The sequence below is a fragment of the Hemiscyllium ocellatum genome, chromosome 5 (assembly GCF_020745735.1).
Source record: "Hemiscyllium ocellatum isolate sHemOce1 chromosome 5, sHemOce1.pat.X.cur, whole genome shotgun sequence".
In the NCBI taxonomy this organism is placed as follows: domain Eukaryota; kingdom Metazoa; phylum Chordata; class Chondrichthyes; order Orectolobiformes; family Hemiscylliidae; genus Hemiscyllium; species Hemiscyllium ocellatum.
Window position 1 is genome coordinate 32,329,333 of NC_083405.1, and position 13,460 is coordinate 32,342,792.

At 40.3% G+C, this 13,460-nt stretch overlaps 1 protein-coding gene across 1 annotated transcript in view; it reads right to left on the reverse strand.

Moving 5' to 3' along the window:
* Positions 1–3,701: 3,701 nt before the first annotated feature.
* LOC132815926 (zinc finger CW-type PWWP domain protein 2-like) overlaps positions 3,702–13,460 on the reverse strand; it is a 138,416-nt gene continuing 128,657 nt past the window's right edge. The window contains exon 7 of the mRNA XM_060825300.1: positions 3,702–3,881. Coding sequence (XP_060681283.1) covers positions 3,702–3,881 — 180 coding nt within the window. The remainder of the gene's footprint in view (positions 3,882–13,460) is intronic.

Here is a 13,460-nt window from a genome sequence, read left to right on the forward strand (position 1 = left end):
ACCTAACACTACGGGCAATTTAGCATGGCCAATTCGCCTGACCCGCACATCTTTGTGACTGTGGGAGGAAACCGGAGCACCCGGAGGAAACCCACGCAGACACGGGGAGAACGTGCAAACTCCACACAGTCAGTCGCCTGAGTCGGGAATTGAACTCGGGTCTCAGGTGCTGTGAGGCAGCAGTACTAACCACTGCTTTATGACCCGATCTCAACAGCCCTCTGTAATGAAGGATTCCACAGAATCACTACCCTCTGAATGAGGAAATTACTCCTCACCTTTGTCTTAAATATCTGATGCCATGTTCTGCAATTATGCTGTCCAGTCCTAGACATTCCCACAAGGGAAATAACCTTTCCACATCTACCCTTTCATATCCTGAAGAACCTTACATGTTTCAATGAGATCACTTCTCATTCTTCTATATTCAAACGAGCATATGCCCAATCTATAAAATAATCCCTCCAGACCTGGCATTAATCTAGTCAACATTGTCTGGACTGCTTCCAATTCCAGGATATATTTTCTTAGATAAGATGCCAAAACTGTTCATAGTATTCCAGCTGGTCTGACTTGTGCCTTGTATAGTTTTCACAATGCCTCCCTACATTTTTATTCCATTCACTATGAAACAGAGGCCAATAATCCATTTCCTTCGCTACTACCCACTAAATTTGAATTCTAGCTTTTTATGAATTACATATGAGGACACCAAAATCTCTGCATTTTACAGTCCTTCTCCCTTTAAAGAATATTTCGCTCCTGTATTCTTTCAGCCAAAGTGCACAATATCACATTGTCCCACATTGTATTCTATCTGCCAATTCTTTGCCACTTACTTCACTTGCCTGATTAGATTAGGTTCCCTTACAGTGTGGAAACAGGCCGTTCTGCCCAACAAGTCCACACCAACCCTCCAAAGAATAACCCGCCCAGACCCATTTCCCTCTGACTAATGCACCTAACACTATGGGCAATTTAGCATATCCAATTCACCCAACCTGCACATCTTTGGACCGCAGGAGGAAGCCGGAGCACCCGGTAGAAACCCACGCAGACACCGAGAGAATGTGCAAACTCCACACTGGCAGTCACCTGAGGATGGAACTGAACCTGGTTCCCTGGTGTTGTGAGGCAGCAGTGCTAACCACTGAGTCACCCTGCCACCCGTGTCTGTATCCTCTGCAGACTCTTTGTATCATCCTCACCACTTGCCTTCCCACCACTTTTTGTGTCACCTGTAAACTTGGCTATAATAGCTTCACTTTACTCAGCTAAGTCATTAATATATGTTCTAAATAACTGTGGCACACGCACTGATCCTGATGGCACTCAACTAGTTACAGATTACACTCTCTTATCCCTCCTTGTAGAATCATAGACATCTACAATACAGAAAAATGCCCTTCAGCCAACTGTGTTCATGCCAGTGAAGAACAACCACCTAACTATTCTAATTATATTTTTCAAGACTTGGCCTATGATCTTGCATGCCCTGGCACATTGACATGGGACAGAGGGCCCATTCTTGTGCTGCACAGTACTAAATACTTCTTACGTGTGAGATGGTCTCTGTTTCTACCAATATTACAGGCAGTGAGTTCTAGATTCCCACCATCCCCTGGGTGAAAAACTTGTTCCTCTCAACTTCTCTAAAGTCTCTGCCACTTACCTTAAATCTAAGCCCCCAGTCATTGATTCTTTCATTAAGGGGAATGATTTCTTCTTATCTACTCTATCTATGCCTCTCATAATTTTATAAACCTCAATCACGTACTCTCTCAATCTCCTCTAAGGAAAACACTATCAGTCCGCTCAAAATCTCTCTTCATAATTCAATCTCTCCAGCCTGGGCAACTTCCTGGTAAATCTCCTCATCACCCTCTCCATTACTATCATATCCCTCCCATAAAGTGGGTTCTAGAACTGCACTCAGTGTGACTTAACCAAAGGTTTATACAGTTCCTGCTCTTAAACATTGTGGTTTGAATAGTAAAGGCAAGTACATCTATCTGCGAGTAGTTAGTAAATCCAGGGAGGGAAACAAAAGCAGAAAACTAACAGATCAATTATCTTATCATCTACCTTAGGTAAAATGTTCGAACATATTGCAAAACAAGTTGTAGCAGGACATTCAGATAAGTTCAATATAATGAAGCGGAGTCAGCATGATCTTATGACACAGAAATTATGTTTAACTAATTTTATTGGACTTCTTTGAGTAAGTAACATATGCTGTGGATAAAGGGGAATGGGTGCATTTCCGGAACTTTAAGGAATAAAGTGCCACAAAGTTAGTTTGAAAAATAAAAACTCATAGTACATTTTGGCATGGATAGAAGATTGGCTGGCTAACAGGAAACAGAAAGTGGGCATACATAGGTCTTTCTCAGGTTGGCAAGATATATTGAGTGGTGTGCCATAAGGATCAGTGCTGGGATCTCAGCTGTTTGCAATTTATATCAAAGACTTGGATGAAGGGACAGAGGTCATGCTTGCCAAATTGTTAATTACTGAAACAGAATTAGGAAAGTAAGTTGTGAAGAGTAGATAAGAAGGTAACAAAATGATGTAGGTAGATTAAGTGAGTAAGCAAAATCTGACAATCACAGAATCCCTATAGTATGGAAACAGGCCATTTTGGCCCAACAAGTCCACATTGACCCTCTGAAGAGTATCTCATCCAGCCCCATTTCCCCTACTCTATTGCTCATTTCCCATGACTAATGCACCTAATCCCTGAACACTGTGAGCAATTCACCTAACCTGCACATCTTTAGCCTGTGGGAGGGAAACAGAGCACCAGGAGGAAATCCATGCAGACACAGGGAGAAAGTGCAAATTTGACACAGACATTCGCCTGAGCCTGGAATCAAACCCTGGTGCTGTGAGGCAGCAGTACTAACTACCATGCTCCCCTTAGAGTAATATGTGGGAAAATGTAAAATTGTTCATTATGGCAGGATGAATAAAATAAAATAAAATCTAAATGGGCAGGAATTGCAGAGGTCTGAGGTGCAGAAGGATCTGGTTGTTACAAAAGGTTAATACATTGGTACAGCAAGTAATTAGGAACCTAATAAAAGTTTATTAATTTATTGTAAGGGGAATGCCACCCGTGAATAGCTTAAAGATGAAGAAAGATTATCTCAGTGTCAAGATGGGTCTCACTGGATTTCTCATCCAATTTTGCCATTCATCTCCCCACAGCGCAGATACTCAGGGCCATGTAAGATTGCACCCTTTGTTTCATTTGTTGCCTCATCACCATTCCGTCTGGTCATCCATAATTAATTATTTTGTCAATAAAACAAATTAGCAGGTCATGTAGACATGATCAAAATAACATCTACATGTTTAATAAAAATTGCATGACAGTATATATTGTGACTTCTATTTGCCATAATGATGTAACATGGTAATACTTGAATTTGTAGTGCTACAACAATTTTTCAGGACCCCTGGTGTAGTGTACAAATGATTTACCCCTAACACAGACAGAAACAGAAGGCAGAAAGGAAAATTTTATTACAATAAGGAAGAATCAAATTGTGAAACATTTAAAACATTTTTTAAAACTGAGGTAAATGAAACCACAGCTGGCTTACAGGCTCCATACCTCTCAATACTGAAGATGAAGACATTAAATTAAATGAATATTTTCCAACTTATTTAAGAATAAGCAAACATTAGACATTAACTTAAAAGCACCCTTCTAACTCAGCCATAAGAATATCAATCTCTTTCAACTGGTTTGTGATTTCTTCAATGCACTTCCCAGTCTTAAATTCTATTCCATCAATTAACATGCAATCTTCTTCATCATCTGTGGAACCTTTCAGTTTGGTATCTTGAGCAGCTGTAGCTTTCCAGTCACATAACTAAAAAAAAACAGAAGTATACTTGTCAATAAAATCTTTTGTATTTAAATACTTGAAACTAATAAAAATTGCTGATTCACATCTGTTTACAGGCAAGCGGGACAACATAACACAACCATATGTAAATATAATCATAACACTATTTGGATGTTCTACCTGGACACAGGCCTTAGCTCATTATTTGCTGATCTTCATCCTGAGCTTTTTTTTGATCGATTTTCCTTTGTGGTGGTTTGCCACTGCTTTGTGCTCTCAGGTCAGATGAGGAGGTAGGTTGTAAGTCTACCTCAGCCATATGGAAACAAGCTCGTGCTGTTGTTATTATCTGCTCTCCATCTGGGCAACTGAGCTACTGACCCTGACAATCATAGTGAATTAACAAGAAATAAGTGAAAGAACCAACAGCAAACATTGATAAGAACGAGTTGTGTCACTATGATCAATGACAGCAACGCCTGCTTGTTTTATTGCTGTCAGAGAAAACTTGAAAACGATAAATGAAAATGTAGAAACTGTGGAATGAAAATCTTCTGAAAGTATTGCTTGTTTACTTCCTTAATCACAATGAAAAGCATGAATAATATGTTTAGCTGAACCCACTTCTCCAAAAAAGAAAACAATACCGCAGCAAAACCAAGGCTTCAAAATCAATCAATTGGAAGTCTTGGACAAGCTAAACTGGTTTAAGAGAAATAAATCCTCAAGAATATATGATACTTATCCTATTATCCTGGAGTGATTATTTTGATATTAGTTCTTGGGATGTGAGCACCACGGGCAAAGCCAATCTTTATTGTCTGTCTCTTATTGTTCTTGATAAGGAGATGATGATCTGCCTTCTTGAACCACAGCACTTCACTTGGTATGTGCTTCAAGGAAAGCAGTTATAGGATTTTAATCCAGTGACAGTGAAGGAACAGCAATATATTTCCAAGTCAAGATAGTGTGTGACTCCGTGGGGATCTTGTATATATTCCTCTAGCGTTCATACGTATCAGCAGCCCTTGTTCATTGAGGTTGTAGAAGTTGAAGGTTTGAAAGGTGCTGTAAAAGTATTCCTGGTAAACTGTTGCAGGCCATGTTGTAGATGATACACAGTAACTGTTATGCCTTGGTGATGGAGGCACTGCATTTTTAAAGTGGTTGTTGGAATGCCAATCAAGCAGGATGCTTTATTTTGGATGGTGTCAAGTACTGCTGTATTGCTAAGGTTTCACTGACCTGGGCAAATAAAGAGCATTCTGTCGCAGTCCCTGCTTACAGATAATAGACAGGTTCCAGCAGCACAGTGGCTCAGTGGTTAACACTGCTGCCTCATAGTGCTAGGGACCAAGGTTCAATTCTGACCTTGGATGACTATCTGGATGGAGTTTGCATATTCTCCCTGTGTCTACATGGGTTTCCTCTGGGTGCTCCGGTTTCCTTCCACTGTCCAAAGATGTGCAGGTCAAGTGAATTGGCCAAGTTAAGTTGCCCATAGTGTTACGTGTATTAGTCAGGGGGAAATGGGTCTGGGTGGGTTGTTTTTCAGAGGGTCAGTGTGGACTTGTTGGGCCAAAGGGCTTGTTTCCACACTGCAGGGAATCTAATCCAATCTAAAATCAGCTAAGTGAAATACTCCAGCCTCTGACCTGCTTTTGTAACTTCAATGTGAGTTGTCCAGTTAAATTTCTGATCAATAGTAACGCCCTGAACATTTGTGAAGGGATATTTCAATGTTGTTAATGTTAATAAAATTCCATGTGTTAAATCTATATCAGATTTCCCATTACAAAGACTACTTGACCTATATTACTCAATAAAAGCTAAAAACAAATAACCTTCAATGAACCATATTATCCAGCAATACAGCAACATTACAAATGAAAACAGGAAAAATCATTCTTGTGAACTTCCTTGAGTCTGTATTATAGATGCGTTACTTCTACACTGTACTGCCTTAATAGATGCAGCATGACTAGTAGAAAGCTGCCAACTTTAACTGGGAAAGACTGCAACTTTGAAGCTGAAAGAACCTGTTTTGGGCTGCACCAATTCAGCATGGGTATCATACAGTTTTGGCTGGTTGACTGAAAGGCAAAAGAGGGATAGTGCTGGTGTGGCAGCGATGGGAACAGGAATGTTGTTATCCCTGGGAGAGAAAAGCATGTTCATGCTCTATGACACACTGTCATTACCTCAGTAATCCTGGTAATCTGTCGGGAGCATAAATTGCTGGACAGCCAGAAAGGCCTTACTGCCACTTTGGGCACTGAGATCATAATGGCAACAATCTGAACCTGTATTTCAAAAATCATGGATCCCAAGATTCCCAGCTGACCTTCCACTGCAGCATTGAATGTTTGGGTGGCTTTTGTAATTGCTGCATTGGAAGATGAAAAAGCAAACACCAGCCTAGTTCATTGTTAAATTCACCACAATCCTAGCATTTACTTACCAACATTCACTATCAGTGAAAACTCAACCATGCTACTCTTATGTTTTATCTCATCTTCCCACAATTACAACTGTGGGCAAGTGTTATGATCCTGTACCCAACTGCCAAATTTAAGTAATGATCTAGTTAGGGACAAACTAGCTTATTGTTTAAATGGACAAAGTTTGAAATTCCAGCTACTTACTAATCAAATAGCGGCACGAGACTCCATTGTTTTAAAATGAACAAATCAAACTTTATTATAAGAAGTTAGAAAGTAAAGAATTCACAAATTCTATCTTATACTTGCACATGCAGAATGAACACAAAACAAATGTGAATGACAGGCAAACTGTGGCTGAATGCACCACACTGCACATTGAAAGGCAAATGCAGTCAAGACAGATCCAACATATCTGTCAATAACCCACTGAGATGTCAATAAAAACTAAGTCATGAAATATTATTCACACTCTGTCTTCCCCCTCAGGGATTTCAATTCTTTACATCCAAAGATCTAAACTCTGATTTTCCCTCAAAAACTATCCTGACTTAGACTTTTTCAATGTCTGTTCACTTCCCAGTAGTTTAATTTCCTACAGAAACTGTGATCCTCTACAGTAACCAGGCTGCACTCCAACTCATTTGGCTCTCTGAGTAGATCAGTATTTATCAAAAGGGCTACCTTTGAACCAGCAGCCAGCAGCACAAAGTCAAATGATCTTCAGACAGTTTTGTCTGAATCTCAACTGTAGTGAATGGTCAAGTGGGATTCTACTTTGGTCCACCCTTATCAGCTCCCAGGATTTCTGAGCCCTAACTGTCTGGAGCTACACAAAAAATTGCACATTAATTTAGGACTTCTTCCTCTGATCTTCATCCAATTGCTTCTCTTCTGGTCATCTCTTTCAGCAGTCTCTCTCCTGGTGATATCTACTCTTGTATGGAATGGGACAGCCATGCTGCCATACAGTGCCTTTGGTCTTTGCTTTCACATACCACGCCACCATGCAGGTATACTTTTCCCTTCACATAGCTTTAAAAAGAGCACGAGCAGAGTTTTAACAGCCTGTGATATGGTTGTACTCATTGTGTGTTTCAAACTCTCGGGCTTACCAGGAATTGAAATCCTCAGCCTCCATCCAGTACAGAATAAGTTCATGTTTCATAACACAAGCTTCACACTTTCAGCTTACGTACACTGGAAATTATTCAAACATGACAACCAAATCATCCAAATTTATATCAGGACATTGACTGGAAGATTTCCCTTTATTGCAAGGGCAGTTATTGAAGATCAAGCAGCAGCAGGGAAAATAAATCTAGAAGAGAACAAGTGCACCTTTAAGTTTTAATTTCCATTGGAGAGGATGATGCTAGCCACCATGAGAAGAGACATCCATTGAAGCAACTAATCACGAGGATATAAGTATACCTAATTCTCCTATTCTTATTTCAAATCTCAGACCAGATACTTTTAGGTGAATCTGTGTCAGAACAGTGGAACATATTCACACAGAAAATAGTGAGAGTACAGAGCCATTATGTTCCAATAAAGATAAAGTGTGGGAGCAATAGACCTAGCAAACCCTGGATGTTGAGGAATACACTAGATTTGATATGGAGAAGAAGGGAGGCTTATGGTAGACACTGAGGGTTCAAAATAACATAAGTCATGGAGAATATTGAATATAGCAGGAGCGTAAAAAATTAGGAAATTAGGACAGCAAAAAGAGAGCATGAAAGAACAATGGCAGGTAAAATAAATGAAAATCCCAAATTATTTTCCAAGTCCTTTAAGGAGAAAGAGATAACTATGGAAAGAAGAAGGCTCATTAAGGACCATAGTGGTAATTTGTGCATGGAGTCAGACGACATACGTAAGGTTCTCAATGAATATTTTGGGTCTGTCTTTAGTCATGAGAGGGACAAAGTGCGTACAGAAATCAAGGAGAAGGACTGTAATACACTTAAGGAAATTAGCACGGGGCAGTGAGGAGGTTCTGGGTAGTCTGGCAGGCTTAAAGGTAGATAAATTATCATGCCCTGATGAAATGTATCCCAGGCTGTTGAGTGAGGCAAGGGAGGAAATAGCAGAGACCCTAGCAATAATTTTACTTACTCTCTGGTTATGGAAGAGGGGCTAGAAAAAGAAACAACTAAATAAACAGGAGAAGGAGTACACCATATAATCTTTTTAGTGTGCTCTGTGATTCATTATTTTCATGACTGCTTTCTTGCCTTTTTCCAAAACAATCTTCAATCTTTTAATTTCCTGAGAGAATAAAACTCTGTTTCTTTACTAACACATCCATTTTGCCTTTTGTTTAAGGACATCTTTATCAGTTGATCTCTCCTACCCTCTATGAATTAAAGACACAAAAACAATTATCTGGAGTTCAAATCACATAATCAGGCATATTTTATAGATGGAAAATAATCAAATGACCGTAATCAGATAAAATAACATTTACTATTGAACAATAAACAGTGGCCTGAATAAAATCCTCATTTTATTTGTTATATGTCATTTCTAAACATACCCTATATTCCTGATGATGCTTTTTGCTGCATTCTTGCTTGTCCATCATGACTGATTTAGTACAAATGTCAGATTCTTTAATTTGCTTCAGCATTTCTTCTAAATCTTGCATTAAGTCTTCTGCCTGCAAAAAATCTGATGAAATAAATATTCCTTCAATATACCATTACTATACTGTATCTTGTTGTTTATGATATTTAAAGTGTGGTTTAGAAAAAAATGTTTAAATTAAATGCTAAATTTGTTGACTGTGGGTATGAGGTTAATGCAAGATCACCAACAGCATAAAGTAAATGTTTCACAAAGTAATTGTGTTATGTCTTTAAAATTTACTTCAAACTTTGCTAGACAATGGACTTTTATTTTAACATTTTAGCATATTATTTTCTAGGCCTATCATCCAGCAACATAAGCAATTCAAATAGAACTTGCAGATACAGACAGCTTGAAAGTGCTGAAACTGGACTTTTTCCTGAGAAAGCAGTGCATAGAAAGCTCAGATAGGGAATAACTCAGAAAAATCATTGAAATAAGCACAGGAAGTTGTGTGGAAAAGCCTTAAAACATTTCAGGGAACATCATATGAGGTGTGGCCACTTAAAGGTAAGTAACTATTCATCAGATCATTGTTGGTAATTACAGTTTCAGATTTCAAAAGGCTGTGAATAGTTTCTATGTATTCTAATCTTTTTAAAGACTATAGGTTGAATCTTACATATTTTGACAAAGTGTCACTTTTGTTGAGTTTCATGGAAGGTTTCTCTCCACAAGACCTACTCTGTTTTCACACGTTATGGTCCTAAACATGCACCGTTAACAATCAATCCTGCTCATTTGGCTCCTCTCATCCGGCATTTGCACAGTTCTACCACTTACCATAGCTTGAAGAATTCACCAATGCTTGAACATTTAAAAATAGACCATCACGCCTAGTGCCAATGCAGTTATTGAACTCTGGCCGTGCACTCGGCTGAGCCTTTGCAGAATGGAGTTGCCCTTCACCAACAATATAATGATATGGAGATGTCGTGTCGGACTGGGATGGACAAAGTTAAAAATCACACAACATCATGTTATAGTCCAACAGGTTGAATTGGAAGTAGTGGCTTCCAGAGCGCTGCACTTTCAATAGGTAACTAGTGGGGCAGGAACATAAGACACAGAATTCGTCACAAAAGATCACAGTGTCATGCAATTAAAACAATATATCAAATAAACCTAGATTGCTGTTAAGTCTTTCATCTTTTAGAATTGGTTGTAGGTTTCGGTTCATTAATATGTAAATCTCAGAACTTCTTTTAAGTCACATTCTCGAGATAATTTTAGGTTTTATAAAAAAAAGTGACATCTCAGCTCAGACAATGAATTAATGTCTGTCTGTATCCCAATCTTGAGTTAGACTGGTTCTATTTCCAAAGTAGGAATTTATAAAATTTTATACGGATTGACTGCCTGCAGGTTGTGTGCTTTTTGAGCAAAAATAGAATGTACCTGTAAATACATAAACTATATGTGTGTGTGCATGCAGGAGAGAGATACAGAGTTTGTGTGCATGTGTGTGTTTGCGTGTGAATGTGAATGCATGTGAGAGAGTGTGTGCTTACATGTGTGCAAGCTTGAAAAAATATGTATGAGTGTGATGGGGTAAAAACCTGTGAGAGGGTGAGTGTGAGTGTGGGGGGTGTATATGTTTGCATATGAGAGAGAAAGCTTGTGTATGAGAGAGGGTTTGCGTGAATGTGTGGGGATGTAAGTGTGTGTGTATGCGTGTGCCCACATGAATGTGTGTATGTGTGAGAGAGTGTATCATGCAATGGGGTCACCTGTAGTGTGACATGTACCCAAGGTCCCTGTTGAGGCCATCCTCATGGCTACCGAACTTGGCTATCAGCCTCTGCTCGACCACTCTGCGTAGTTGTGTATCCTGAAGTCCACCTTGGAGGATAGTCACCCGAAGATCCAAGGCCGAATGTCCCTGACAGCTGAAGTGTTCCTTGATCAGGAGGGAACATCCCTGTCTGGTAATTGTTATGTGGTGTCCATTCATCCATTGTCGTAGCGTCTGCTTGGTCTCGCCAATGTACCATGCCTTGGAGCACCCTTGCCTGCAGCATATGAGTTAGACAACATTGGCTGAGTCACATGAGTACCTGCTGCATACATGGTGGGTGGTGTCCCCATGTGTAATGGTGGTATCCATGTCAAAACTCCGACACATCACACGACAGGTTGTACAGTGTTGTGGTCGATGTTGTCCTGACAGCTGGGTAGTTGACTGCAAACAATGGCCTGTTTAAAATTTGACGGCTGCTTAAAGGCGAGAAGTGGAAGTGTAGGGAAGGTCTTGGCGAGGTGCTCATCCTCATCGATAATGTGTTGTTGGCTGTGAAGAACATGGCATAGTTTTTCCACTTCTGGGAAGTACTGGAGCACAAAGGGTACCCTACGGTTGCATTCGTGCCTGTCTCCTGAGGAGGTCATTATGGTTTTTCACTGTGGCATGTTGGAATTGGTGAGCAATGAGTTGAGCATCATACCCTGTTCTTATGAGTGCTTCCTTCAGCACCTTCAAATGTACATTTCATTCCTCCTCATCTGAACAGATAGAGTCATAGAGTCAAAGAGATGTACAGCGCAAAAACAGACCCTTTGGTCCAACTCATCCATGCCGACCAGATAGCCTACCCTAATCTAGCCCCACTTGTCAGCACTCGGCCCACATCCCTCTAAATCCTTCCTATTCATATACCCATCCAGATGCCTTTTAAATGTTGCAATTGTACTAGCCTCCACCACTTCCTCTAGCAGCCCATTCCACGCACGCACCACTCTCTGCATAACAAAGATTCCCCTCAGGTCTCTTTTATATCTTTTCCTCTCATCTGAAACCTATGCCCTCTAGTTCTGGACTTACCCACCCCAGGGAAAAGACTTATCAATGCCTCTTATGATTTTATAAAGCTTTGTAAGGTCACCCCTCAGCCTCCGACGCTCCAGGGAAAACAGCCCCAGCCTGTTCAGTCTCTCCCTATAGCTCAAATCCTCCAACCCCGGCAACATCCTTGTTAATCTTTTCTGAACCCTTTTGAACTGAACCCTTTTGAACCCCAATAGGAAGAAGACCTGAATTGCACGCAATATTCCAAAAGTGGCCAAATCAATGTCCTATACAGCCACAACATGACCTCCCAACTCATGTACTCAATACTCTGACCAATAAAGGAAAGCATAACAAATGCCTTCTTCATTATCCTATCAACCTGCGACTCTACTTTGAAGGAGCTATGAACCTGCATTCCAAGGTCTCTTTGTTCAGCAATACTACCCAGGACTTTACCATTAAGTGTATAAGTCCTGCCTAGATTTGCTTTCCCAAAATGCAGCACCTTGCATTTATCTAAATTAACCTCCATCTGTCACTCCTCAGTCCATTGGCCCATCTGATCAAGATCCCGTTGTAATCCCAAGATAATCTTCTTCGCTGTCCACTACACCTCCAATTTTGGTGTCATCTGCAAACTTACTAAGTTTACCTCTTAAGCTCACACTCAAATCATTTATATAAATGACGAAAAGTACTAGACCCAGCACCGATCTTTGTGGCACTCCACTGGTCACAGGCCTCCAGTCTGAAAAACAACCGTCCACCACCACCCTCTGTCTTCTACCTTTGAGCCAGTTCTGTATCCAAATGATTAGTTCTCCCTGTATGCCATGAAATCTAACCTTGTTAACCAATCTCTCATGGGGAACCTTGTCGAACGCCTTACTGAAGTCCATATAGATCACTTCTACCACTCTTCAAAAAACTCAGTTAGGTTTGTGAGACATCATTTCCCATGCACAAAGTCATGTTGACTATCTCTAATCAGTCCTTGCCTTTCCAAATACATGTACATCTTGTCGCTCAGGATTCCCTCCAACAACTTGCCCACCACCGACATCAGGCTCACCGATCTATAGTTCCCTGGCTTGTCCTTACTACCTTTCTTAAATAGTGGCACCACGTTAGCCAACTGCCAGTCTTCCGGCACCCCACCTGTGACTATCAATGATACAAAAAGCTCTGCAAGAGGCCCAGCAATCACTTCTCTAGCCCCCCACAGAGTTATACTCTAAGGATTCACTTGATGTATCCTGTCTACATTTGACATATACTTTCTTGTTTTTCTTCACCAAACCTTCAATTTCTTTCATCATCCAGCATTCCGTACACCTACCAGCTTTTCCTTTCACCCTAACAGGAATATACTTTCTCTGGATTCTTGTTATCTCATTTCTGAAGGCTTCCCATTTTGCAGCCATCCCTTTACTTGTGAACATCTGCCCCCTGTCAGCTTTTGAAAGTTCTTGCCTGATTCCGTCAAAATTAGCCTTCCTCCAATTGAGAACTTCAACCTTTAGATCTGGTCTATCCTTTTCCATCACTATTTTAAAATTAATAGATTTATGGTCGCTGGCATCAAATTGCTCCTCCACTGACAACTCAATCACCTGCCCTGCCATACTTCCCAAGAGTAGGTCAAGTTTTGCACCTTCTCTCGTAGGTACATCCACACAATGAATCAGAAAATTTTCTTGTGCACACTTAACAAATTCCTCTCCATCTAAACCCTTAACA